The 25,016-nt window shown below is 42.3% G+C and overlaps 1 protein-coding gene across 2 annotated transcripts in view; it reads right to left on the reverse strand.

Annotated features, from left to right (window-relative positions):
- Nucleotides 1–25,016, reverse strand: part of Epsti1 (epithelial stromal interaction 1) — a 104,335-nt gene that overhangs the window by 65,769 nt on the left and 13,550 nt on the right. For both annotated transcript variants that reach the window (XM_059273299.1, XM_059273298.1), the window contains exons 2-5: nucleotides 11,869–11,927; nucleotides 10,203–10,286; nucleotides 4,821–4,894; nucleotides 3,976–4,059 (exon numbers count right to left, since the gene is read on the reverse strand). In XM_059273299.1, the coding sequence (XP_059129282.1) occupies nucleotides 3,976–4,059; nucleotides 4,821–4,894; nucleotides 10,203–10,286; nucleotides 11,869–11,927 (301 nt within the window). The remainder of the gene's footprint in view (nucleotides 1–3,975; nucleotides 4,060–4,820; nucleotides 4,895–10,202; nucleotides 10,287–11,868; nucleotides 11,928–25,016) is intronic.

Here is a 25,016-nt window from a genome sequence, read left to right on the forward strand (position 1 = left end):
TGGCCAAGAGTGTCAAGTGTGTTTTCTCTCTAGCAATTTCACTGATGTGGGCTTCACAGACGTGAAATCACTGACTCCACTTAATTTGTGATAAGTAACAGTAAACCTTTCTTTGTCTTCCTTGCAGGAAGTTGACAGACTAAAATCAAATGAAATGAAAGACTATAAAGCCTTTCTTTATACTTATAATTAGGGCAGGGCACCTTTATCACAGGCTAAGAGCTAGGGCTGGGCATGGTGGTGCCTGCCTTTAATCCTGACACTTGGAAGGCAGAGGCAGCATGGTCTATACAGTGAATTCCAGGTCAGTTAGGGCAGCAAAGTGAAACCAAAAGTAAATAAATAAGAGCTAAGAGCTAGGCACTGTGCTTAAGACTTTGTACATTTACCCTTCAGCTCTCCTGCCCTTGTTATTGTACCCATTTTATACTTAAGGCAAATGGATCCCAGGGACGCTAACAGCCCATACTCTTAATGCCTGTGTTCCAGAGATACCATTCTCATTCCGACATGACGGGATTCATTAATGAAAGCATTTCAACACCCAAAGACATAATGCCTGTTCCAATGCCACCCCAAAGAAGTGCAGAGTGTTAAGAACCATATTTCTCAGAAACCTGTGTGGCTTGAGAGTGTACAGAATTGGAAATAATTCCCAGTTCAAACAACGTTCAAGCAATTTCATGAGTTTGATTTTTGTCCTTAAAGCCATTAGTCCTTGCTACTACTTGCCTTACAGAACTAGGAAGCAACAAGTATGATGCCCTAAAAATAAGTATATGAATACATTTACATCTAATATACATAATTTATATTCTACTGGTTTGTTCCCACAGCATTGAACAGCATTCAAATTACCCATGTTTCTTGGGGTCTATAAAAAAGCAATGACTTTACTTGCTGCAAGTGACTTTGGTAGCCACAGCTTGAGGATCAAGAAAAGGCTTTAGATGCCACTCAAATCTTTAGCTGTTTTTAACACTTTCCAAAGTTATGATGATACAGGGAAATTGGGATAATTACATGGAAGGATCTGGAAAAGACATAACATTGTATACTATTTCAAACTAAATAGATAGTAAAGTAAGATGAATTCAAGGGGTAGGGAAGGTCTTTAACACGGAGGTGGAAGGTTTTCACTTTTCAGGTTTGTGACTATTGTGAAAGTATGGGAAAAAATCAAATGAGTATTTCATCAATATGACTATGAACAGGGTAGGATGGACATTTATTCTCAGAACATTCAATTTAGCTGAAAAGATTATTATGGTGACCTATGAAAACCTATTACTGTAGTTTAGATATGAAGTTGCCCTTCAAAGGCTGATATATGAAAAACCTGATCCCCATGGCAAGCAGTGGTCACTGTTGGGACTTTGAAGAAGTGACTGGCCCGTGAGGACTCTCCTTAAACGCGTACATCGATCCACTGATGTACTAACAGGTTACAATAAGAAAGATACCTTGCGGGTGTCTTGGGGGTTGGCCAGACTCCTGGGTGGCAGTAGCTGCTTGGCTCTGCCTTGGCTCAGAATTCCTGGCCACTATCCACCTGCCGGGGGAGGAGGGCAGAGTTGTGCGGGCTAGTGTCCGTGCATGCATTTGCTGTGCATTTTAAAGACTAAGTGCTCCATAAGCGTAGTCATTACCACTTCTCCCAGCCATTATCACACTGGCAATGTGGAATATGTCACTTCTGGAAAGCTAATATCCACTCTTCTGTCTGACACAAGCTACTAAACCAGCATACAGAGCCATGAACAGTCACAGATTTATACTCAACAGAAATATTTCACCATATTCAACCGGTGACAGTGAAAGCCCATCAGCCAGATAAATCAAGACTCACTTAAATTAATACTCCACAAAATTTCATCTGCATAGGAATCAACTCAGGAAGCATGGCAAGATGCAGTTTGCAGTACGCATCCAAGGTGGGTTCAAGAGCGTGCACATTAGCAAATCCAGGTAATGCCCATTCTTCTCATTCCCCTTCTTATGAGAAAGGCTCGAGAGCTGATTCCCTCTCCATCACTTTCAAATTTATATCATAATTATCAACTTAGAAAGGTTAATCCAATTAATGTTTCAGTGTCTAAAGACTGCTGTGGCTCTACAGTGGTAGTGTGACTTGGAAAGCAGAATCAGAGTTTCACCCACACATTGAGAATGTGTGTTATCGAGCCCTGAAGAAATGAGCTATAAGCAACCCACAAGCCAGCCAATTACAGGGACCAAATGACACCAAACATGACTTAGATGAGAGTCTGCAACCACCACCACAACAAAAATTCTTCAGGTTCTATTAGCCTTAAATCCGGTTCCTGGTGGTGTTTTCCTTGGTCCCACTTGAATGTGCTGGCAGACAGTGTAAGATGTGCCCCATCCCTACAATCACAGACCAAAGCTCCAGCTTTTCAAGTAGGAGAGAGGAAGAGAAAGCAATGAAGAACAGAAGTGTGGTAAAAGAGAGAACCAGTCGAGATCTTTTGTGTAATAGATAGCCAGCTGGTAGTGGATCAGTGGATCAAAATTCATAAGTAAACTACCTGTGCTTTTTATATACATTTATATCCAGCATTTTACTACAGTTTGTACGTGCAAGTCCAGGCTCACCGCCACCTGCATCTCTATGGCAACAAGTTGTTCTTGGACTTTGGAGGTGGTACTCGTAGAATCATTTTACAGGAAGAGTTTTGAGAAAGTTGGAAGCCTACCCAAGGTCAGACAATAATGACAGACTTTCCAAGAATGACTAGACTGTTCCCAGGCAAAAAGAGAATTCCTACAAGGAGGAGAAAACCCGTATTCCTGCCCAGTGTTCCATAAGCCATTAGCTTTTGGCTTCCTTAACTTTAACTGTTAAAAACATCTATTATAGCTAGGTGTGGTGGCGCGTGCCTTTAATTTTAGCACTCAAGAGGCAGAGGCGGGTATGTGTTTCTGTGTGTTCTAGGCTAGGAAAGGCTACATAGTGAGACTTTGTCTCAAAATAAATAAATAAACAAATAAAATGAGTAAGTCTATTGCTTAAAATGAGGGGAGGGAAGGGGAGAGAAAGAAGGAAAAAGAAAATAGAAAGGGAGAAAGGGAGAGAGATGAGGAAAGGAAAGGAGAGAAGGGGAGAGGGGGAGGGAAGGGAGAGAAAGAGAGAGGGAGGGAGGGGAGAGAGGATAAGAGGGGGAGGGAGGGGAGAGGGGGAGGAAGGGGAGAGAGGAAGGGAGGGAGAGAGTGAGGGAGGGAGAGGGAGGGAGGGAGAGAGGGAGGGAGGAGTAGAGAGAGAAACAAGCAGGCAACAGCTGTGTTCTAAGAGGCATCTGCAACAGGTATCACACACACACTTCTCAGAACCATGTGTCAGCTCGCTACTCTCAAAGCCCCAACACTAAAGCCTTACTTCTTTTTAGGCCTTTGTGGAAGGGAAGGGGGTTATACCATCTCTGTATTGTTTCTTGTTCTCTAGCAAATAAGCATTTGGAAGAGATTTTCCCCAAGCTCTGGATGTTATATCAAAGCAAAAGCACGGCTGTCAGGTTGAGAAAGTCTGACATCACTGACACTAAAAGACCATCCTATGCTCTTTCTCAGTGGTGAGAGGGCTGTGTTCACCTTCACCGAGCTCCCCCTAGAAATGCTGTATTTGCATACAAATACGACAGTGGCCCACTGACTTCTCTCTTTCTTGTTGCCTTGCCTTCTGGCCAAGCACCCTGCTAAGAGGCGCACAGGTGGGTGTGGTGACTCAGAAACCCAGCTCTGAGGCCAGTGTGTTGGGCCATGAAACCCAGTTATTTCATTATAGCTGAGGGCCACTGGGCACCTCATCTTCCCTCTCTCTGCTGTTTCTTCATTTGCACAATTGGATAATCGCCACCATCTCAGATTCCAGGGAGGGTTAAACGGGAAGAATGCAGACAGCGTCTAGAAGAGGGCTGACCTCAGCAAACGTCAGCCCACCCCCCTCCACCGGCTCACCTTCTCCCTCTGGACCGCCTTCATTTGTTGGAGCTCAGCTTCCTCAGCTTCCCTCCTGATCCGTAGAGATTCATCTCTCTTTAGCTAAATTGTATCGAAATTACAGAGGACAAAAAAAAAAAACAGTTACCATTTTTCAGTCTGAACTTGCGGAACACAAAATTATGATGAAAGGCAAATTACAGTATTGTTTGTGTTCTACCTCACCATGATTATAGGCTGTTACTGTAAGCCACTTAGATCTCAGAGAATGGCCAGGCTGCATTTCCTGCCTAAGAATTTCAGTGTTTCTTCATGGGTCAATCTGTCTGTCGGTCTGTCTGTATCTCCAGTACACGCTCTCTTTCTTGCTTCTTGCTCTATCTAGCTCTCATTCTCACTCTATGTGTGTGTGTGTGTGTGTGTGTGTGTGTGTGTGTGTGTCCATCCATACACACAAGAGGAGAAAGCAGATTTTTAAATTTTCCAAATTATAAAAATCATAATATTTATTGCAAAAATCACTGGTTCTCTTAAATCATTTTTGTACTACTTTTATCACTAGCTTGAAATAAACAAAACCATATTCTGGGAATGAAAACAGTAATCTTAAGCTATAATTAATACATAATTAATTTAAAGGACTATCTTTAATCAAAGACAGGCTTAGCTGTGTGGCTTGGGTAAGACTTCTAGATAGTTCCCTTTTTCTTCTCACTTCCTGGCATTTTTTTATTTGGAGAATTATATTTTGCAGTTGATTTGAAGGTTTTATATTTTGGGTCACTGTGTTATTTCATGGTTATGTGGAAATGTTGGTACTGAAATTTGTTGCTGAAATTCAACTAGAAGAAATGGATTCTGACCTTTTGCTGGTATTTAGATCGCATCTGTTGGAGCTGTTGTTTCTGCCTGACTTCAGATTCAGACTGGCTTCCACCTAAGGAAGATAAATAATATATAAATAGCCGTGAAGGTAAAACAGGAGTATTAAGCTGAAATGCTGGCTGCTGAGTACTAATTAATGCATGGTAAGTCTGCAGTGTGAGTTGAACCTTTTCATACCCCTCGACATCAGAACACAGCCAAAGTTCTCAGAGTGGTGACCACTTAAAAGATAATGGATGGAAAGATGAGACCTTGTTCTTCAAAGGATGGTAACACTAAGGTTTTCAATCATTAACGCTAAAGTATTCACCTAGATTAAAACCATATCTGAAGGGCCACACTAGACATTTAGTAATATGGAACACTCCTCCTGCTTTAGTATGGCCATTCTCTAACCCAGTAAAGACAGTGGCCAATAAGGCTTCAATTGCTTTTCTTCCCCTACCTCTGCTGCAGAGGAACCCCCCAAACCCTCATGATTCTTGACACCACAGATGTATGTACTCTTTATAAACCACTCATTTTTTTTCTCAGTATTTTATTAGTTCTTTGAGAGTTTCATACAATTTGTTTTGATCATATTCATTTCCCCCTCCCCCAACTCTTCACAGATCCACCTCTCTTCCCTACCCACTCAACTGTACATCCTATTTAAATTCTTCAAGACTAATTTGTGCTGCCCATATATTCTTGGGTGTGTGGTCTCCCACTAGAGAACAGTCAACTTACTAAGGACTACATGCTTAGAGAACACCCTGCATACACACCTCCCAACAATTGCTAGTGACTCCATGGTTAGGGGTAGAACTGTATGTCCAACTCCCCTCTCCATACTGATATTTGGTCTGGTCTTGTGGTATTATTTTAACTATGTAAAGATGTGTTATATTTGTTTATGCTGTGGAATATTACTTTAACTCTGTGAAGGTGTGTTATATTTGTTTCTGCTGCCTTTGTTAATGGATGTAAAGATGTGTTGCATTTGTTTATGCTGCATTTATTTAATTATGTAAAGATGTGTTGCTGTTTCACCTTGCTTGACTAAGGCACCTGATTGGTCTAATAAAAAGCTGAATGGCCAATAGCTAGGCAAGAGAGGGATAGGTGGGGCTGGTGGGCAGAGAGAATAAATAGAGAACAGAAAACAAGGATGAAAGAGAGGGACATGCCAGGGACCAGGGTCCAGAAGCCAGGCGGCCACCAGACAGACACAAGAGCAGGAAAGTAGGATATACAGAAAGAAAGAAAGAAAGAAAGAAAGAAAGAAAGAAAGAAAGAAAGAAAGGAAGGAAGGAAGGAAGGAAGGAAGGAAGGAAGGAAGAAAGAAAGAAAGAAAGAAAGAAAGAAAGAAAGAAAGAAAGAAAGAAAGAAAGAAAGAAGGAAAGGTTAAAAGGCCCAGGGCAAAATGTAGATAAAGAGAAACAGATTAAAATAAGAGCTAAGGTAAGGCTGGGCGTTCATAACTAATAATACGTCTCTGTGTCATGATTTGGGAGCTGGTTGGTGGCACCAAAGAAAAAGCCTGGTACAGTCTGGCTTGGGCTTACACAGGTTTTGTACATACTGTCCTGACCACTTTGAGTTTATATGTGCAGCTTCACTGCTGTGTCCAGAAAATAATGTTTCCTTGTAGTTATGCACAGACTTGAGTTCTTATACTATTTCTGCCTCTTCCTCTGCAATGATCCCTGAGCCTTGGGAGGAGGTCAGCATATATTCCTTTTAGGCTGAGTATTCTGAAATCATATATTCTAGTCTTTTAAATATCCTAGCTAGTAATTGTTAGTCCATCACACCATTTACAGCCCTTTTTTTGGTGTTCAAGACAAAAAAAAAAAAAAAAAAGAGGACTTACAATGACTTACAATGATTTATTTGCTCCTACTCTTAGACCAGAATTATCTGGGGCCAGAAAGCCTCACAGCTTGACAATCAGCCTAAGAGCTGTCACTTAGTGATTTCTCAGTGTTTATACAAGCTTAGTGTTGACGTTAAAAGGACTCCTTTCATGGGCTAGAGAAATGGTGCAGCAGTTAAGAGCATGGGCTCTTCCTACAGAGGATGTGGGCTCTGTTCCGAGCACCCACAGCTAACAACTGTCTGTAACTCTAATGCCGGGAGATCTGACCGCCGCTTCTGGCATCCACAGGCGCTGCTTGCACGTGATGGTGCACAATCATGCGTGCAAGCAAAGCACCCACACACATAAAATAAAAATAAATAAATTTTCTTTTTAAAAAGAAAGACTTCTCTGCAATAATTCTCTGGTGCTTTGGTTACTAAAAGTGTCAGCTTTTTTAGGAGTCACTGTCACAGAAGTTATATGAAAACAATTTGCATTTACAGAGGTTTCGGTAATTGATCTGATAAAGACACTGAAGGTAGTTTTCTTCTGAGCTACGTGAGGCCAGTTTGGTTGGCCCCTTCTGTTACTGTTGAGGGAAGTTGGAAAAGAATTGGGAATAATAAAGCTTTATAGCTATTGTCACACCATTCCCTGTAGCTCCTACAATCATTCCAAAATTTTAAGTGATAGAGACACATGTGATAAATTAAGAGTCAAAAAAAATGGAGGAAGCCAAATGTCTAAATATTTTTAAAACATTTTTCCAAAACTCATTTTAAGGGCTAATACATTTTACAACTTGCTTTTTAAAAGCCACCTATCCCCCAACAAAGACACATACCTGACTATTTCTGGATACTTCTATACTAGCCGGTTTTGTGTGTCAACTTGACACAAGCTAGAGTCATCAGAGAGAAGCCTTAGTTGAGGAAATGCCTCCATGAGATCCAGCCATAAGGCATTTTCTCAACTAGTGATCAATGTGGAGGGGCCAACCCATTGTGGGTGGTGCCGTCCCTGGGCTGGTGGTCCTGGGTCCCACAAGAAAGCAGGCTGAAGCCAGGCAGTGGTGGCTCACACCTTAATCTCAACACTTGGGAGGCAGAGGCAGGCAGATTTCTGTGTGTTCGAGGCCAGCTTAGTCTACAAGGCAAGTTCCAGGACAACCATGACTGTTACACAGAAAAGCCCTGTCTCAAAAAAACAAAAACAAAACAAAACAAACAAAAAGAAAGCCAGCGGGTTGAGCAAGCCAGGGGAAGCAAGCCAGTAAGCAGCACCCCTCCATGGCCTCTGCATCAGCTCCTGCCTCCTCCAGGTTCCTGCCCCACTTGAGTTCCTGTCCTGCCTGCCTTTGGTGATGAACAGCAACATGGAAATGTAAACCGAATAAACCCTTTCCTCCCCAATTTGCTTTTTGGTCAGGGTGTTTCGTTGCAGCAATAGAAACCCTAACGAAGACAACTTCATAGAGCAGACAGGCAGACACTGAGATCTTGCTCATTTTCTGTGGAGGCTGTAAAACAATAGGGGCCAGGCTCTCCAAATTCCAAAGTGAGGTGGTACCCAGGCCCCGGAGAAAGATCCAGGAGGAAGAACTAAAAATCAGTTTGAAGAATCTGCTGTAGAAACTCCCTTCAGCCTATAAAAGAGTTTGCATGAGGAAGGTTGGGAGCTGAGGAAGGATGTCTTCCTAAGTTCTACCTCCTTCTGTGTTTGTGTTTGGGAAAGAAAGGTTTCATACCAAGATGATGGAGGGGTTTAGTGAAAACCACCCTCAACATGAACCCCTGGGAGGAAAGGAGATGCTGAGAATCCAAGCGTAAAAACACACGTCCACGGTCAAGATAGGTACTCAAGACGATCTGGTTGACAGTGGGCAGAGTTGCAAGTCTGCAATCCCAACACTAGGGAGAGAGAGGCAAGGCGTCCATGGCCTAAAGACTAGCCTGGACTGTGAAAGCCAGTCTCGGGAAAGGAAGTGGCTGCACCTCGGATGGCCTGTCTTCCTGAGTTGGAGGAAGAAGGATGCAACAGTGTTGTCTTCACTATTAGTGTGGATCTCATGAAAGAGTACACATCTAAAGTCATCCTGGAGGTGACCAAGTCTGGCCCATGCCTAGCACTGAGCACTACTTGCTGGAACAAGACGGTCTCAAAGGACAAAGAAAAACAAACAAACAAACAGTAATTTCTTACTTCACCTCAAAATCATGGGAAAGACCGCTTGAGAGGGCCTGTCAAGAAGGACACGTTTGGACTGGGTTATGGTGATATTTTATTTGTACTGAAATGTGATTTTATTTGTATGTGAATAAATAAAGTTGCCTGGAGGTCAGAGCTAATAATAGCAAGCCATAGCAGAAGTCTGGCAGTGGTAGCACACGCCTTTAATCCCGATCACATGACAGGCAGATCTCTGTGTGTTCAAGGATACCACCAGCATGGAGACACACACCTTTAATCTCAATACCAACCATAGAAGACCTGGAGGTTTGTATAGACAGGCAGTGACAAGGAGGTCAAGTGGTTGGGTTTACAATGAGAAGGCAGAATAGAAAGTCAATAAAAAGGACAAACACACAGGAAGTAAGTCTCTTGCGGAAAGGTAGGACAGCAGCAGCAGGAAGGGTAAGGTTTTTAGTCTCAGCCCTTATCTATTGCTCTGACCTCTTGGCTTTTAACTCTGTATTTGGCTCTGTGTTTCTTATTTAACAGACGGTTATATCTACACTGGGTTCCTCAAGTCTGGCTTATTCTGCTAAAGGCAAATATATGGAGTGACAGCTATAGCTCTATTACTTCCACTCATTAAGAGATTTCCAAATTAGCTTTATATTTTTCTTATATCTCTCGGACTATTGTGGCAGTATCTTTGTATGAACTGTGCCAAGCTTTGGCCATGAAGAGAAGTCAAGACGGGAAGCAAATGACTCCCATTGGGGGACACATTCCTTCTAAAGATCCCGGACCCCACACAGGGGGCCTAGACAGCCCATCACGCCAGCAACACCGGCTCTGCCAACTCAAATGTCCCCAGCCCTAGCATGTAAACCCGAGTGACATCTATCTTTACACCCACAGCTGGGTCCCCAGCTCCCTCTCATTTTGCTTTCCGAGTTGACTCTCCCTTCGTGTTCGCCACATTAGCATCTAACTGCCGTGATGAATATGCTGTGATGGCTTCTCCTCGCAGCCTGACGATGCTGTGACAGGGCATCTGCAGCGCCCCAGGTAAGCTTTCTTCAGAGCTGATCATCTAAGAGGCTCTAAATTATTTGCCAATTAAGCCATCACTTTATTCCCACACAACTGTGGCAGGTGCATTGGCTCCTTGCAGAATACCAGAAACAACAATCTACCTGCACACTTCAATGTTTGTCGGAGGGATCCCATCTCCAGCAGTACACCCACAGAACCAGCCTTTTGCGTATGAAGGGAAGGCAGACATGGCAGGTCTCAGTCGAGGCGAGTGACCCTGCCTACCGGCTCTGGCTTTCCACTTGCCACTCACCCAGCCGCTGTGGCACCAAGTGGACCGGTTTGGCCCGATTCTGCTGCTTCCACCTCTCCAGGTCTGCCAGTTCTTGCTCAGCAACTAACCAGGTGAGAAAGAGCAAGTCATCAGTTGTCAGAATATGGAAAGAAACCCGGCCATTCCAAACATCAAAACCAGTAGCAGAGAGCAGTTCCCGAGTCTCCAGAACGAGAGGACAAGATGTCCAGGCAAAGATGATTCCTCCTAGCCCCACCCCTGGAGGAAGGCTGGACCCATCCCATGGCATTTCCCAAGTGTCTGCACAGAAGGTGCAAATTTAAACAACAGCTAAACTCCTACTAATACAGAAAAATATAGTTTTCCCTCTAAATCCGACATTCTGAAAATCTCATGAATTATTTCTAAAGGTTTTCTATAGCAAATGTGTACAAAAACTAGAATATTCATATGTCAATAAGATCCAGGTAAATATACATCCTCAAAGAATTCTGGTGCCTATATTTGCTTTATTTTGAATATTTCCCAAGCTGGCTGCAACTCAGGAGACTCTGCGCTGCGCTTTGGCACCCCTGTATTCTTCACTGACCAAATATTCAGGGCTCGAGACAGCAGGGGGCGCCAGGGGGCGCGCGCGAGATTTAGTTCTGTTGCTCCAGCATAGAACCTGATCTCTGTTAGACTGGCTTGTCCCAAAAGACCATTAATAAAAACTTCCAAATTAGTAAAAGAAAAATTCTGAAACACTTCAAAACCCCAGATGATTTTTGACTCTTAAATCCCTGTTAGAAATTTGAACTCGAAGCCTGAAAGATGTCGGCACCTGGGGGTTCTGTTCCCATAGTCAACTGCAGATTGATGTCATTTGCTATAGTGACTCACTGTGCCACCCAGGTTGATACTTGACTAGTGTGGTCCCTTTAGATAATGACTTTCTTGGCTGTGCCATTGTGTCCTCATTAGTCACTGAATTCCCTAACAATAACCTAATAAGGGAGAGCACAGAATTCCAGAGCCAGCTGCATAGTCTGCCATGGACAGGCACACAATGTCCTTGTGAGCTCAATGAACATTATCTCTCCCGGCAACTAAAAATAATGCTATAGCATTCGAAGGCAGCATTGTGTTTACTGTGCCTTGATTAAACCTGTTGCTTGTGCCTGAAGTACAAGGCGCACAGCAAGAGATTAAGATGCAGTCCCTGCCTTCTAGGTTATTATCTAGAAAAAAAAGTGTGGGAATACAGAGGCTAAAGAAAAAAGTCCATTAAGGGAAGATGGAACATATCAGAAAAGGTACAAATTACTTATGATCTTTTTTATATATAGCTTGTCTGTTTCAAAGGTATTCATGGCACCATTAAAATATCACCAAGTTGCCTGATATATCCGGGACCAGATCCAAACAATAACAACAGGTGTGAGGTTCTTTTAAACCTGAGAAAAATTCAAAACTTACACTCACTCATGCCATGAGTTCTGTTACTAATGTAGGGAAACAAATTTAGAAGGGCTAACAATAGAATAATTTTACAAGTATAATTAAAAATGCTAGGTTTTTTTTTTCTTAAAGGCCTTGGTGAGATCCAATGAATCTCTATAAATCATAAAATAAAAATACTTAAAAAAACAATTGTAAGGCAAATGAGAAGCATTGTTAGTCTTAGATGAATACGTGTGCATACTTCTCTGTATCTTCTGCCTTCGACTTGCATTCGGTGCTATCAAGGTGTACGTGCCTGTGCTGGAATCAAAAGAAGAGTGGTTATCATGAGCAATTCTTAAGGCATCTGCCCATTTTCCTTTTTATGCCATCAGACAGGTATGGGGGAAGATAACCTTTCTTTTTTTTTTTTTTTTTTTTTTTTTTTTTTATCTTTTTTTTTTTTTTTAATTTTTATTTTGCAATACAATTCAGTTCTACATATCAGCCACAGATTCCCTTGTTCTCCCCCCTCCCGCCCCCCTCACCTTCCCCCCAGCCCGCCCCCCATTCCAATCTCCTCCAGGGCAAAGCCTTCCCCACAGACTGAGATCAACCTGGTGGACTCAGTCCAGGTAGGTCCAGTCCCCTCCTCCCATGCTGAGCCAAGGGACCCTGCATAGGCCCCAGGTTTCAAACAGCCAACTCATGCAATGAGCACAGGACCCGGTCCCACTGCCTGGATGCCTCCCAAACAGATCAGGCCAATCAACTGTCTCACCCACTCAGAGGGCCTGATCCAGTTGGTGACCCCTCAGCCATTGGTTCATATTTCATGTGTTTCCGTTTGTTTGGCTATTTGTCTCTGTGCTTTATCCGACCTTGGTCTCAACAATTCTCTCTCATATAAACCCTCCTCATTCTCGCTAATTGGACTCCCAGAGATCCACCTGGGGCCTAGTCATGGATCTCTGCCTCCAGGTCCATCAGTAGTTGGATGAGGTTTCTAGCACGACAATTAGGGTGTTTGGCCATCCCATCACCAGAGTAGGTCAGTTCGGATTGTCGCTCGACCATTGCCAGCAGTCTGTTGTGGGGGTATCTTTGTGGATTTCTGTGGGCCTCTCTAGCACTTTGTTTCTTCCTATTCTCATGTGGTCTTCATTTACCATGGTCTCCTATTCCTTGTTCTCCCTCTCTGTTTTTGATCCAGCTGGGATCTCCCACTCACCCAAGCTCTCTTTCCCTCGACCCTCGCCCTTCACTACCCCCACTCCTGTCCAGGCTGTTCATGTAGATCTCATTCCATTTCTCTGTCGTTGGGCGATCCCTGTGTCTTTCTTGGGGTCCTGTTTTCCAGGTAGCCTGCCTGGTGATGTGAGTAGCAGTCCAGTCATCCTTGTTCCACATCTAGTATCCTCCTATGAGTGAGTACATACCATGTTTGTCTTTCTGAGTCTGGGATACCTCACTCAGGATGATTTTTTCTAGATCCATCCATTTGTCTGCAAACCTCATGATGTCATTGTTTTTCTCTGCTGAGTAGTATTCCATTGTGTATATGTACCACATTTTGTTTATCCATTCTTCAGTTGAAGGGCATCTAGGTTGTTTCCATGTTCTGGCTATTACAAACAACGCTGATATGAACATAGCTGAACAAGTGCTCTTGTGGTGTGGTTGAGCATTCCTTGGGTATATGCCCAAGAGTGGTATAGCTGGATCTTGGGGGAGATGGATTCCCAATTTTCTAAGAAATCGCCATATTGATTTCCAAAGTGGTTGTACAAGCTTGCATTCCCACCAGCAGTGGAGGAGAGTTCCCCTAGCTCCACATCCTCTCCAGCATAAGGTGTCTTCAGTGTTTTTGATCTTAGCCATTCTGACAGGCGTAAGGTGGTATCTCAGAGTTGTTTTGATTTGCATTTCCCTGATGATTAGGGATGTTGAGCAATTCCTTAAATGTCTTTCAGCCATTTGAGTTTCCTCTGTTGAGAATTCTCTGTTTAGTTCTATAGCCCATTTCTTAATTGGACTGTTGGGCATTTTGATGTCTAATTTCTTGAGTTCCTTATATATTCTGGATATCAGTCCTCTGTCAGATGTGGGATTGGTGAAGATCTTTTCCCATTCTGTAGGCTGTCGCTTTGCTTTGTTGACCGTTTCCTTTGCCCTACAAAAGCTTCTCAGTTTCAAGAGGTCCCACTGATTGATTGTTTCTCTCAGTGTCTGTGCTACTGGTGTTCTATTTAGAAAGTGGTCTCCTATGCCAATGTGTTCAAGACTACTTCCTACTTTCTCTTCTAGCAGGTTCAGAGTAGCTGGATTTATGTTGAGGTCCTTGATCCACTTGGACTTAAGTTTTGTGCACGGTGATAGATATGGATCTATTTGCAGCCTTCTACATGTTGATATCCAGTTTTGCCAGCACCATTTGTTGAAGATGCTTTCTTTTTTCCATTGTGCACTTTTGGCTTCTTTGTCAAAAATTATTTGTTCATAGGTGTGCGGATTAATATCAGGGTCTTCAATTCGATTCCATTGGTCCACATGTCGGTTTTTATGCCAGTACCAAGCTGTTTTTATTACTGTAGCTCTATAGTACAGCTTGAAGTCAGGGATCGTGATGCCTCCAGAGGTTGTTTTATTGTACAGGATTCTTTTGGCTATCCTGGGTTTTTTGTTTTTCCATATGAAGTTGAGTATTATTCTTTCCAGGTCTGTGAAGAATTGTGTTGGTATTTTGATGGGGATTGCATTGAATCTGTAGATTGCTTTTGGTAAGATTGCCATTTTTACTATGTTAGTTCTGCCTATCCATGAGCATGGGAGATCTTTCCATTTTCTGACATCTTCTTCAATTTCTTTTTTCAGGGACTTAAAGTTCTTGTCATATAGGTCCTTCACTTGCTTGGTTAGTATTACCCCAAGGTATTTTATGTCATTTGTGGCTATAGTAAAGGGTGATGTATCTCTGATTTCCTTCTCCGCTTTTTTGTCCATTGTATATAGGAGGGCTACTGATTTTTTGGAGTTGATCTTGTATCCTGCTATGTTGCTGAAGGTGTTTATAAGCTGTATCAGTTCCTTGGTGGAATCTTTGGGGTTGCTCAAGTATACTATCATGTCATCTGCAAATAGGGAAAGCTTGACTTCTTCCTTTCCAATTTGTATCCCCTTAATCTCCTTATGTTGTCTTATTGCTCTGGCTAGAACTTCAAGTACTATATTGAATAAGTATGGGGAGAGCGGACAGCCTTGCCTCGTTCCTGATTTTAGTGGAATTGCTTTGAGTTTCTCTCCATTTAATTTGATGTTGGCTGTTGGCTTGCTGTAAATTGCCTTTATTATGTTTAGGTATGTTCCCTGTATTCCTGATCGCTCCAAGACCTTTATCATGAAGGGGTGTTGGATTTTGTCAAATGCCTTTTCAGCATCTAGTGAGATGATCATGTGGTTTTTTTCTTTGAGTTTGTTTATATGGTGTATCACATTGACAGACTTTCGTATGTTGAACCATCCTTGCATCCCTGGAATGAATCCTACTTGATCATGGTGGATAATTGTTTTGATGTGGTCTTGGAGTCTGTTTGCCAGATAAAGCCACAGCAGTAGACCCCAACGAAGAAAAGTACACACACATCACCACCAAAAAATAACAGGAATGAACAATCACTGGACATTAATATCCCTCAATATCAATGGACTTAATTCACCTATAAAAAGACATAGGCTTACAGAATGGATACGAAAGCAGGACCCATCTTTCTGCTGCATACAAGAAACACATCTCAAATTCAAAGATAGACACTACCTAAAAATAAAAGGCTGGGAAAAGACTTTCCAATCAAACGGTCTTAAGAAACAAGCGGGTGTAGCCATCCTGATATCCAGCAAAATAGACTTCAAACTAAAATCAATCAAAAGAGATCAAGAAGGGCATTACATACTCATCACAGGAAAGATCCACCAAGATGAAGTCTCAATTCTGAACATTTATGCCCCAAACACAAGGGCACCCACATATGTAAAAGAAACATTATTAAAGCTTAAATCACATATAAAACCCCACACATTAATAGTGGGAGACCTCAACACCCCACTTTCACCACTGGACAGATCCCCCAAATCGAAACTTAACAGAGAAATAAAGGACTTAATTGATGTCATGACTCAAATGGACTTAATCGACATCTACAGAACATTCCATCCTAACAAAAAAGAATATACCTTCTTCTCAGCACCCCATGGAACCTTCTCTAAAATTGACCACATACTTGGTCACAAAGCAAATCTAAACAGATACAAAACAATTAGAATAACCTCCTGTGTTCTATCAGACCACCATGGTCTAAAGTTGGATTTCAACAACAACAAAAACTACAGAAAACCTACAATCTCATGGAAACTGAACAATACCCACCTGAATCACCAATGGGTTAAGGAAGAAATAAAGAAAGAAATTAAAGACTTCCTAGAGATCAACGAAAATGAAGACACCACATATCCAAACCTATGGGACACTATGAAAGCAGTACTAAGAGGGAAATTCATAGCACTAAACGCCCACATAAATAAGCTGGAGAAATCTCACACTAGTGACTTAACAGCACACCTGAAAGTTCTAGAACAGGAAGAAGCAAAGTCTCCCAGGAAAAATAGATGCCAGGAAATTATCAAAGTGAGAGCTGAAATCAATAAAATAGAAACAAAGAGAACAATACAAAAAATTAATGAAACAAAGAGTTGGTTCTTTGAGAAAATCAACAAGATAGACAAGTCCTTATCCAAACTAACCAAAAGACAGAGAGAGAGCATCCAAATCAACAAAATCAGAAATGAAAAGGGGGACATAACAACAGACATTGAGGAAATCCAGAGAATCATCAGGTCATACTTCAAAAACCTCTATTCCACAAAACTGGAAAACCTAAAAGAAATGGATAATTTTCTGGATAGGTACCACATACCTAAATTAAATCAAGACCAGATAAACTATTTAAATAGTCCAATAACCCCTAACGAAATAGAAACAGTCATTAAAAGTCTCCCAACCAAAAAAAGCCCAGGACCAGATGGTTTCAGTGCAGAATTCTACCAGATCTTCAAAGAAGAGTTAATACCAATACTCTCTAAATTGTTCCATACAATAGAAACAGAAGGAACATTACCAAACTCCTTCTATGAGGCTACAATTACCCTGATTCCCAAACCAAACAAGGATACAACAAAGAAAGAGAACTACAGACCGATCTCCCTCATGAACATTGATGCAAAAATACTCAATAAAATACTGATAACCTTTCTTAAGAGCTTGCTCTGTTCTCCGTTTCCTTCCAATCTAGTTGAAGAACAGGTGGACAGGGTCAAATAAAGAAACACAAAGCAGTGGGCGTGACGACTAGTTCCTGCTGAATTCCGTTACCACTGGTTCCTGGTAGACTGTTCGTGTGGGACATCACTCCTCTAGATGGCGCTTGTGAGTCACCCCCTTTAAGATTGATTTTCCTCCTCGTGTAGACCCACTTTCAGAGAAAAAGGACCACTAGGACATCTGGTGCATTCTTTGTTCAGACAAACAAGAGTCCAAGTCTTTTGCCATGCAGCCACATCCTCTTTGTGACCCACGTGACTAGCCCACTAGTCTGTTTCCTGTTTTTAGGTTTTGATGCTTATGAGCCTTGATCTCCTGGGCTCCTCATTCTCCCGGGGACACAGGTTGAACATAACCGGGAGCTCAGAGAAGCAAGGACACTGTGATCATGGGACTCAAGGAAATGTTGTAGAATATTATTCTAAGGTGTGTTACTTTTGTTTGTGTTGCATTTGTTTAACTCTATGAAGCTGTGTTACATTGCCTGCCTTAAAACACCTGATGGTCTAATAAAGAAGTGGCCGATAGCAAGGCAGGAGAAAGGATAGGCGGGGCTGGATGGCAGAGAGAATATATATAGGAGAAAGCTGGGAGGAAGAGCTAGGAATGAGAGAGAAAGGAGGAAGAAGGACTCCAGGGGCCAGTCACCCAGCTACACAGCAAGCCATGGGGTAAGAATAAGATTTCCAGAAGTCAGAGAACAGAAAAAGCCCAGAGGAAAAAGATAGATGGGTTAATTTAAGGAAAGCTGGCTAAAAACAGTCCAAGCTAAGGCCAGGCATTCATAATTAAGAATAAGCCTCCATGTGTGATTTATTTGGGAGCTGGGTGGTACCCCCTCCCAAAAGAGTAAAAAAGACCAACAACAAAGAAAAATTCCTTTTTTTTTTTCAGTTTTATCTTTGTTCTTTCTTTAACAGGTGAGGTACAAGCATGTGTGCACCCTTGCATGCGCTGTTACACTTCTTCGTGCATGCACACGTGAGGGTCTGAGGTAGGCATTGGTGTCTTCTGTTTCTTGCCACCTTATTTTTTGAGATGGGATGTCTCACTGAACCTGGTGTCAGTCCTATTTTGACTGGACTGGCTGGCCAGAGCCCTGCCCCCATCTCTGCTCCTTCCACATCCCTCCCTTGTATCTCTGGGGTCAGAGACACACCCCCTCCATGCTGGACTTTTCCCCTGGGTGCTGGGAATCCAAAGTCAGGCTCTCCTGCCTACACAGTAAGCACTGAGCCATCTCCCCAGATTCTTTTTTTGTAAGTAAAAATATTCCACACGGAGATACCAGAAATACTGAGCTCTATAAAACACAGTGAACCTTTAAGGGCAAAGGTAGGCTTCATTGATATGTATTTCAGATCTATGCCACAGTGCCTAGCTGACAGCGGCTGTGTGATGAAGTGTGGGCTAACTGAAGTAGTGTCACAGATCCCAGCTGTGAGTCTGTGCTGGGGTGGCTCTTCTTGAGCCCATGCATGTGGTCCCACCAGAGCACGAATACTTCATAAAGCAAAACTAAAGTACAGTAACAGACTGGGGCATACATATGGGTGCAGTTTGGGAGAAAATGCTATGGATAAATGCAACCATCTTATAAGTGTAGGTTTAAAACAAAAACCCTGGATGCTCTTAGAAGTCTCTCTTCCATCTGGGATATACCATTTCTAAGGGCAAATTAGCCCAGACAGAACAGTAGAGGCCAAAAGTGCTGATTAATAGAAGCCATTTTTCCTTATCTCATTATTTTCCTAGCTGCGAGCCTTCAGCCTGCTCCTTCCTGGACTTTAATTTTAGACTTGTAATGTGAGGTGTGCAACCACCTTTGCATGCAAATAGGGCTGCTGGGTGCCCAATTACCTAATGTATATCAGCAGATGGTGCATGGGTAGCCTAGCATACATACAACGTTATGAATACAGAATTAGGAGACTGCCACTGGAAATTAATCCCTTATCTGTTACATAGTCTTTGTTCACCCCAAGAAAGACTTTTTCACTCCTCAATTGCCAGTGCTTTATAGGAGCTTGGGAGCTGCAATTCTGTGAGTAGTATCTGGAAGCTTCAACATGATGCAATGGTGAGCCATTCTACAGAGCCTTAAAGCTGAAATGCAAGGCATTGGATTTAAAGGCCAACTGTGAAATTGCTGCACTATCCTCGGTGCCGAGACTGTGATGTAGAGTCCAGGCTGGGGATTTGCCTATGCTGCACATCAGCAGCTCTTAACCTTTACCATACATCAGAATCACCTGGAGGGCTTGTTGGCAGGCTTGTTAAAGGGCAGAGTTTCTGATTCAGTGGCTCCGGGGTGAGGCTCGATAACACTCATTTTTTTAAAAATAAGTTCCCAGTCGATGTTTGCACTGGTTAATCTTCATCGTCATCTTTACAGGATTTAAAATCTCCTAGGAGAAACACCTCCTGGACCAGTTTGTAAGGGCATTTCCAGGAGGATTAACTAAGGAGGGATGACCCACCCTGAATGGGGATGGAATAAAAAAGGGGGAAAGAGAAAGCATACGGAGAGCCGGCATGCACCACTCTGCTTCCCAGCTGCAGACTCCATGTGACCATCTGCCTCAGTTCCCACCAAGTCTTCTGCTTTTACTTCCATCTTGACAGCAACAGGGAATGCGGCCCGAGGTACCACACTTGAAGAACCACTGCTGTAGATTGTTATACCTGCTATGTTGTCATGTGGTTCGTCCCCAGTGAGACCCATGTTGAAGCTTTTAATCTCCAGTGTATGAGTGTTGAGAGGGGGGGAAGGTCTTTAAGAGATGTTGGTTGGACACCGCTCTTACAAGGGACTAATGGATTAATGCCATTCTTACAAAAGTGGCATCACAGGGTTAGATTAGGTAAGAAGGAGTATTGTTAGAACTCAGAGCTAGTCACCTCTGGATCTTCTTCACGTGCCTGCTACCCCATTCCATTTCACTGCTTCCCACAGCCCAAAGGTGTGTAGGTGTTGGTACCATGCTCTTGGGACTTTCTAGCCACCAAATTTGTGAACCAAATGAATCTCTCTTTAAAAAAAAAAAATGCATTACCCTTCTTAGGTATTTTGTTATAGAAACACAAAAGCACTAAGAAACTGTTTTAGGATGTTTTGATAAAGAGATAACAAGGGTCATGCATGGTGGTGCACGTCTTTAATACCAGCACTTGGGAGGCAGAGGCAAGTGGTCTCTGTGAGTTTGAGGACAGCCTGGTCTACAAACCGAGTTCTAGACAAGCCAGGGCTACATAAAAGACACTGTTTCAAAAACAAACAAGAAACTATTTAGAGATTAATAAATTTTTTATAGATACACAGATGGTAAATCATATACTAAAAAAAAAAAAATCACTAGATTAACTAAACGATGGGGCTAAGACTCAGAAGTCGGTACTTGTGACCCACACCAATTAACTGTAGCTGATTTTTCAACTTAAAATAGAAAGCTTATAATATGACTATCTTCTTTACTTCACCCACCACCCCTATATGAACTGCTTGGCTCAGCATACTAAGTAATGATACTTTCACGCATACTTGTCGCTGTACTTTGTTCTGATTCATTTCCCTCCTCCACGTCGTCTCCCTTTACAGCTCTTTCTCTTCCTTTTTCCAGTCACTCACTTGCTTTGCATCATTGTTCCATGTTTTCTAGTTTCCTATTTCCCACTTCCCTTAAAATTTCTTCAGCTCCCATGTTCCCCTTTCTAGTTTCGTGACCTAAAAACATATATATATACATATATACATATATAGATACATACATACATATATGGATAATTTTAAATCTACGTTCTAGATATGAGAGAATATTGTGGCATTTGTCTGTCTGGGCCTGGCTAATTTCGTTTGATTCAATGATTTCTGTTGAACTCATTTTCCTGCAGATGTCTTGATTTTTCACTATGGCTTCATAAACTCAGTTGTGTACATGTCTCTTTGTTCTTTCATCTGTGATGAAAGCTGGTCCCACTTCCTGTAACTTCGGCCCTTTGGAATACTTCCAAGCAATATGAACACTTACCTGAGTATCTGCTACAGAATTACTATGCTAGAGATTTACCAGACTTGGGAGAGGTGTCAAACACAGACACCAACCCCTTCCACTGATCTTAAACTTTAGTTAGGAACGTTTCAAGAAACCAGCCTAACTTGGCAACAAGACAATCCAAACAAGCTCTAGGGGGAGATGATTTAGGTAGTCAGGGACCCAAGCAGAGGAGATCTACAAAGAACCCAGAACAGCAGCAAACTTCAAGGAAGAAGACTGCCAAGTTGAAGACAGGGCCAATGAGTTTGCTAAGAATGTTTCACAGAGAATTTTCCAAGTCCATCAGTCTTCTTACTACTGAAGAGAGTTGGAGGGAAACATCTGTTTACAGAAGACTATAGTTTACAGTATCTAATCTGATTGAGGCCAGTGACAGTACAGTAGGCATCTGCCAATCACAGAAGATGTGAGACTACTGGGTCAGAGACAAAAGGCTTCCCAGTTAATGCACAGAAAACAGTGTGACCCGATAGGGTTGTTCACATCTTCCTCTCTCCCTGGCTCCAGGTCCGAGGAACTGTCCTGGGAACAGGGCTGCCCACAAATGCAGGATGCTGTGTGTGGTTGATAGTACCCATGCATCATGGAGAGGGGGAAAGAGAGAAGGGATGAATAGCCCTGAAAATAAAGGATTTGAATCAAAAGTATTTTAGCCTAATTCTAATGTTGATCCTAGTAATGCACATTTTGTGTGAGAGAATGCCTTAGCAATATTTTATTGGCTGAAAATGCCAAATCAAAAACATATGAATATAAGAAAGCACCGCCAAGTGATTCAGCTTTTCTCTCCCCTTTTTGCAGAAGGAAGAGGAACTGAAGTCTAAGGATATGCTTTTTATTTTTAATATTGTGTGGCAGAGTGCAAGGCCCTGACAGATCAAAAATATTCATCTCTTCTCTCTGAACTTTTTTGACGTGAATAGCAAGTATAATTTATTAATGTTCTCAACCAATTAGTTCCCACCCACAGCAGACCTTTGCCATTTTAGCTTCATGGCGTTCCTTTTAGCAAGGGGATTCTGGAGCCGCTGATCGGGCGAGCTCAAGCAGTCTCCATTTAGCATTCTGGTCATTTCCCAATGAAGCAACATCTTAGCTGCCGAAACAAATATATATATTTGAAAATGAGTTTCCTTAATTATCTCATTGAAATTTAATGAAATATCTGTTGGTATGATTGTTGGCAATTCCCAACAACACGGTTCTGTGAGACGGAGTGGAGGGCACAGAAGACAGGAGGCTAAACAAAGTCCAATATCTTTTCCACATCACTTTTAAAGAGGGCGGAAAGGCGGAGATGGCTCAGGGAGTGAAGTCCTGCGGTGCAAGCATGAGGATGTGGGTTCAGATCCCCAGAATCTATGGGGAAAGTCCAAAGAGGCAACCCCAGTGCTGAAGGAAGTAGAGACAGGCAGATCCCTAGGGTTTGCTGAGCGGCCAGCCTAGCCCATCAGGGAACCCCAGGTTCAGCTATGGACCCTTTCTCAAAACACAAAGTAGAGAAGCAACTGAGGAAGATATGGGCACCCCTGGCCCCCACAGATGTGTGCACATGCACATTCTTTCTCTCACACAAGCATATATACATACTTGAAAAAATCATTTGAGGAAAAAGAGGTGTAAGCCATGTTTACATTGCGAGGGCTTTAGTCACACAGGGCATCTCCTATGCAGACTTCTCGGCCATTTTCATGACATCTCATCAATAAGCACTCTATTAAAAAAAACTGCTATGTGCAAGCTGTGAAAAATAGATTGGCTGTTAAAGGTGTTACACACATATATCCCCTGGAGTGTGCAAACTCTACCAGATGTAATTTAAATTTCTAATTAAGACCAGCATTGGTTTGGTTGAAAAAAGAACTATACTGGATAGCAGATATTCAGGAAGAGATAGATGAGTGAATTACAGACAGCTTCAAGCTGAATAGTAGATATGTGGACTTTACCGTCCTGTCAAAACCTGGCTTGATGTTTGATGGAGAGCAGGAACTAAAAAGGCTAGCTCAAGGTTAACATGCAAAGTCCTCAGAGCAAGACTGGAAGCCCTTCCTTCCCACAGCATCATCTCATGACAGAGGATGTGTTAAGCAAAGCCTTGAACATACAAGCAGGAAGGGAGGGAGGCATTAAAAAAAAAAAACATGTACCCAGTTTCCTGGATGGTTTGGGGGCCCTTTTCTCAGCTCACTCATTCACATCCACTCCTCAGAGTATCTTGGTCCTGTTTTAATAAACTCTCATTTCTATTCCATGCCTAACTTGACAAGCATGACTTCTCTCCATCCTCTGGCAGCTGCCATGATTTTCATCTTACCCACACCATGTTTTTCTCTTAAACTCTAAAAACGTTGTCCAAGAGCTTTCTTTTGAGTCTATTTCTAAGTTCTTTTTATTAATGTGACTAAGAACCCCAAAAGTAAACCTCATGACTCTTTTTCATAGTTCAAGAATATCCTAAATCTCGGATACAATTGGCAATGGGGAGAATGACCAGGGGGATGAAAGGCACCAGATGGTTTTATGGGGTTCCATATTGGTTTTGTTATATGGCCTTCAGTGTGGAGATATGAAGCTTATTATTTTTACTATCTATTTTACATTTTTATTTTTATTTTATGTGTGTGGGTGTTTTGCATGCACATAAATACATGGCCTAGAGTTCCCGTGTCTTGATAAGATATGACCAGTTTGCACAAGTTAGAAAAACACACCCTACTAGAGGCTCATTGTTGGATACATATTTTATGCCTACAGTATTAATTTAGCTGAGGCAATCTGGGCAGTTAAAATGCACAGCTACAGAGGATGGACCAGAGATGGTATGTTGCTTCACTTAAAAGCATGTGTCATAAAATGCTATACATGAAAAAGAAAGCTAGCAAGAACAATTGACAGTAAAGATACAAAGAACATTCATGAAAAAAAATAAATAAATCTGTACAGAACTTCCACCTTTGAGAGGCCAAAAACCAAGACAAGACTGGGACCAATTGATAGGTAAACTTATAAAATGTATAAAATTGGTTTCTCAGGAAAAATTAGAAGAAATTTGTGTTTTCAGAACATGGGTGTCAGGTCTGAAATTTTGATGTAACTGTTACAAGCGACTAAACGAGCCTGTTTTCACTTCCGGGACAGTGACAGAAGACATGAGATTCTGGGTCAGAGACAAAAGACTCTGTCCCTCTGCAGTATGACCAGGAACCCTTTCACCTCAGCTGTCTGGCCCTAGGTCCCATGGGGGCAGTGTGGTGAGCACTGAGCACCTGGTATGCTTGCCTTGCAGCTAAGACATGCTGTACTTTGGTTTTTCTTGGTTTTATGAATCGGGGTCTCAGGATGGAACTCAGCATGGCCTTGGCCTCTCAATTCTCCTGCCACAGCTTCCCCAGAGCCTGGATATCAGGTACATGCCACCACACCCTAAAATCTACCATTGTTACAGTGGGTCATAAAACAATCTGGTCTTTGTCCTGGAAAGAGTGTAACTGCCTCCCAAGGTTTCAGTTAGATAGCAACCCTAGAAGCAGCCTGGGTTAGTTGGCCAAAGTAGTGTGTGAGTTATATCTCAGATCCTCAGGAGGCTGGATGATCACTTCAGCCTAGGACTTCAACACTAGTTAGGAAATACAGCAAAATTCCCTCCTCAAAACAAAACAACAACAAAAATACAGAAAATAAGAATCTCAAGTTAAAAGTTAAAGAGAGCAGGAAACTGGGGCAAGGCTCTTGTCTTAGGGTTTCTACTGCTGTGAAGAGACACAATGACCACAGCCACTCTTACAAAGGAAAACATTTCATTGAGGCCTTGCTTACAGTTTCCTAGGTTTAGTCCATTATCATGGTGATCATGCAGGCAGACAGGGTGCTGGAGTAGGAGCTGAGAGTGCTACATCTTGACCCAAAGGCAGCAGGAAGAACTCTGTGTCACACTGGGCATCCCTTGAACATAGGAGATCTCAAAACCTACCTCCACAG

This window comes from Peromyscus eremicus, chromosome 9, assembly GCF_949786415.1.
Source record: "Peromyscus eremicus chromosome 9, PerEre_H2_v1, whole genome shotgun sequence".
NCBI lineage: Eukaryota > Metazoa > Chordata > Mammalia > Rodentia > Cricetidae > Peromyscus > Peromyscus eremicus.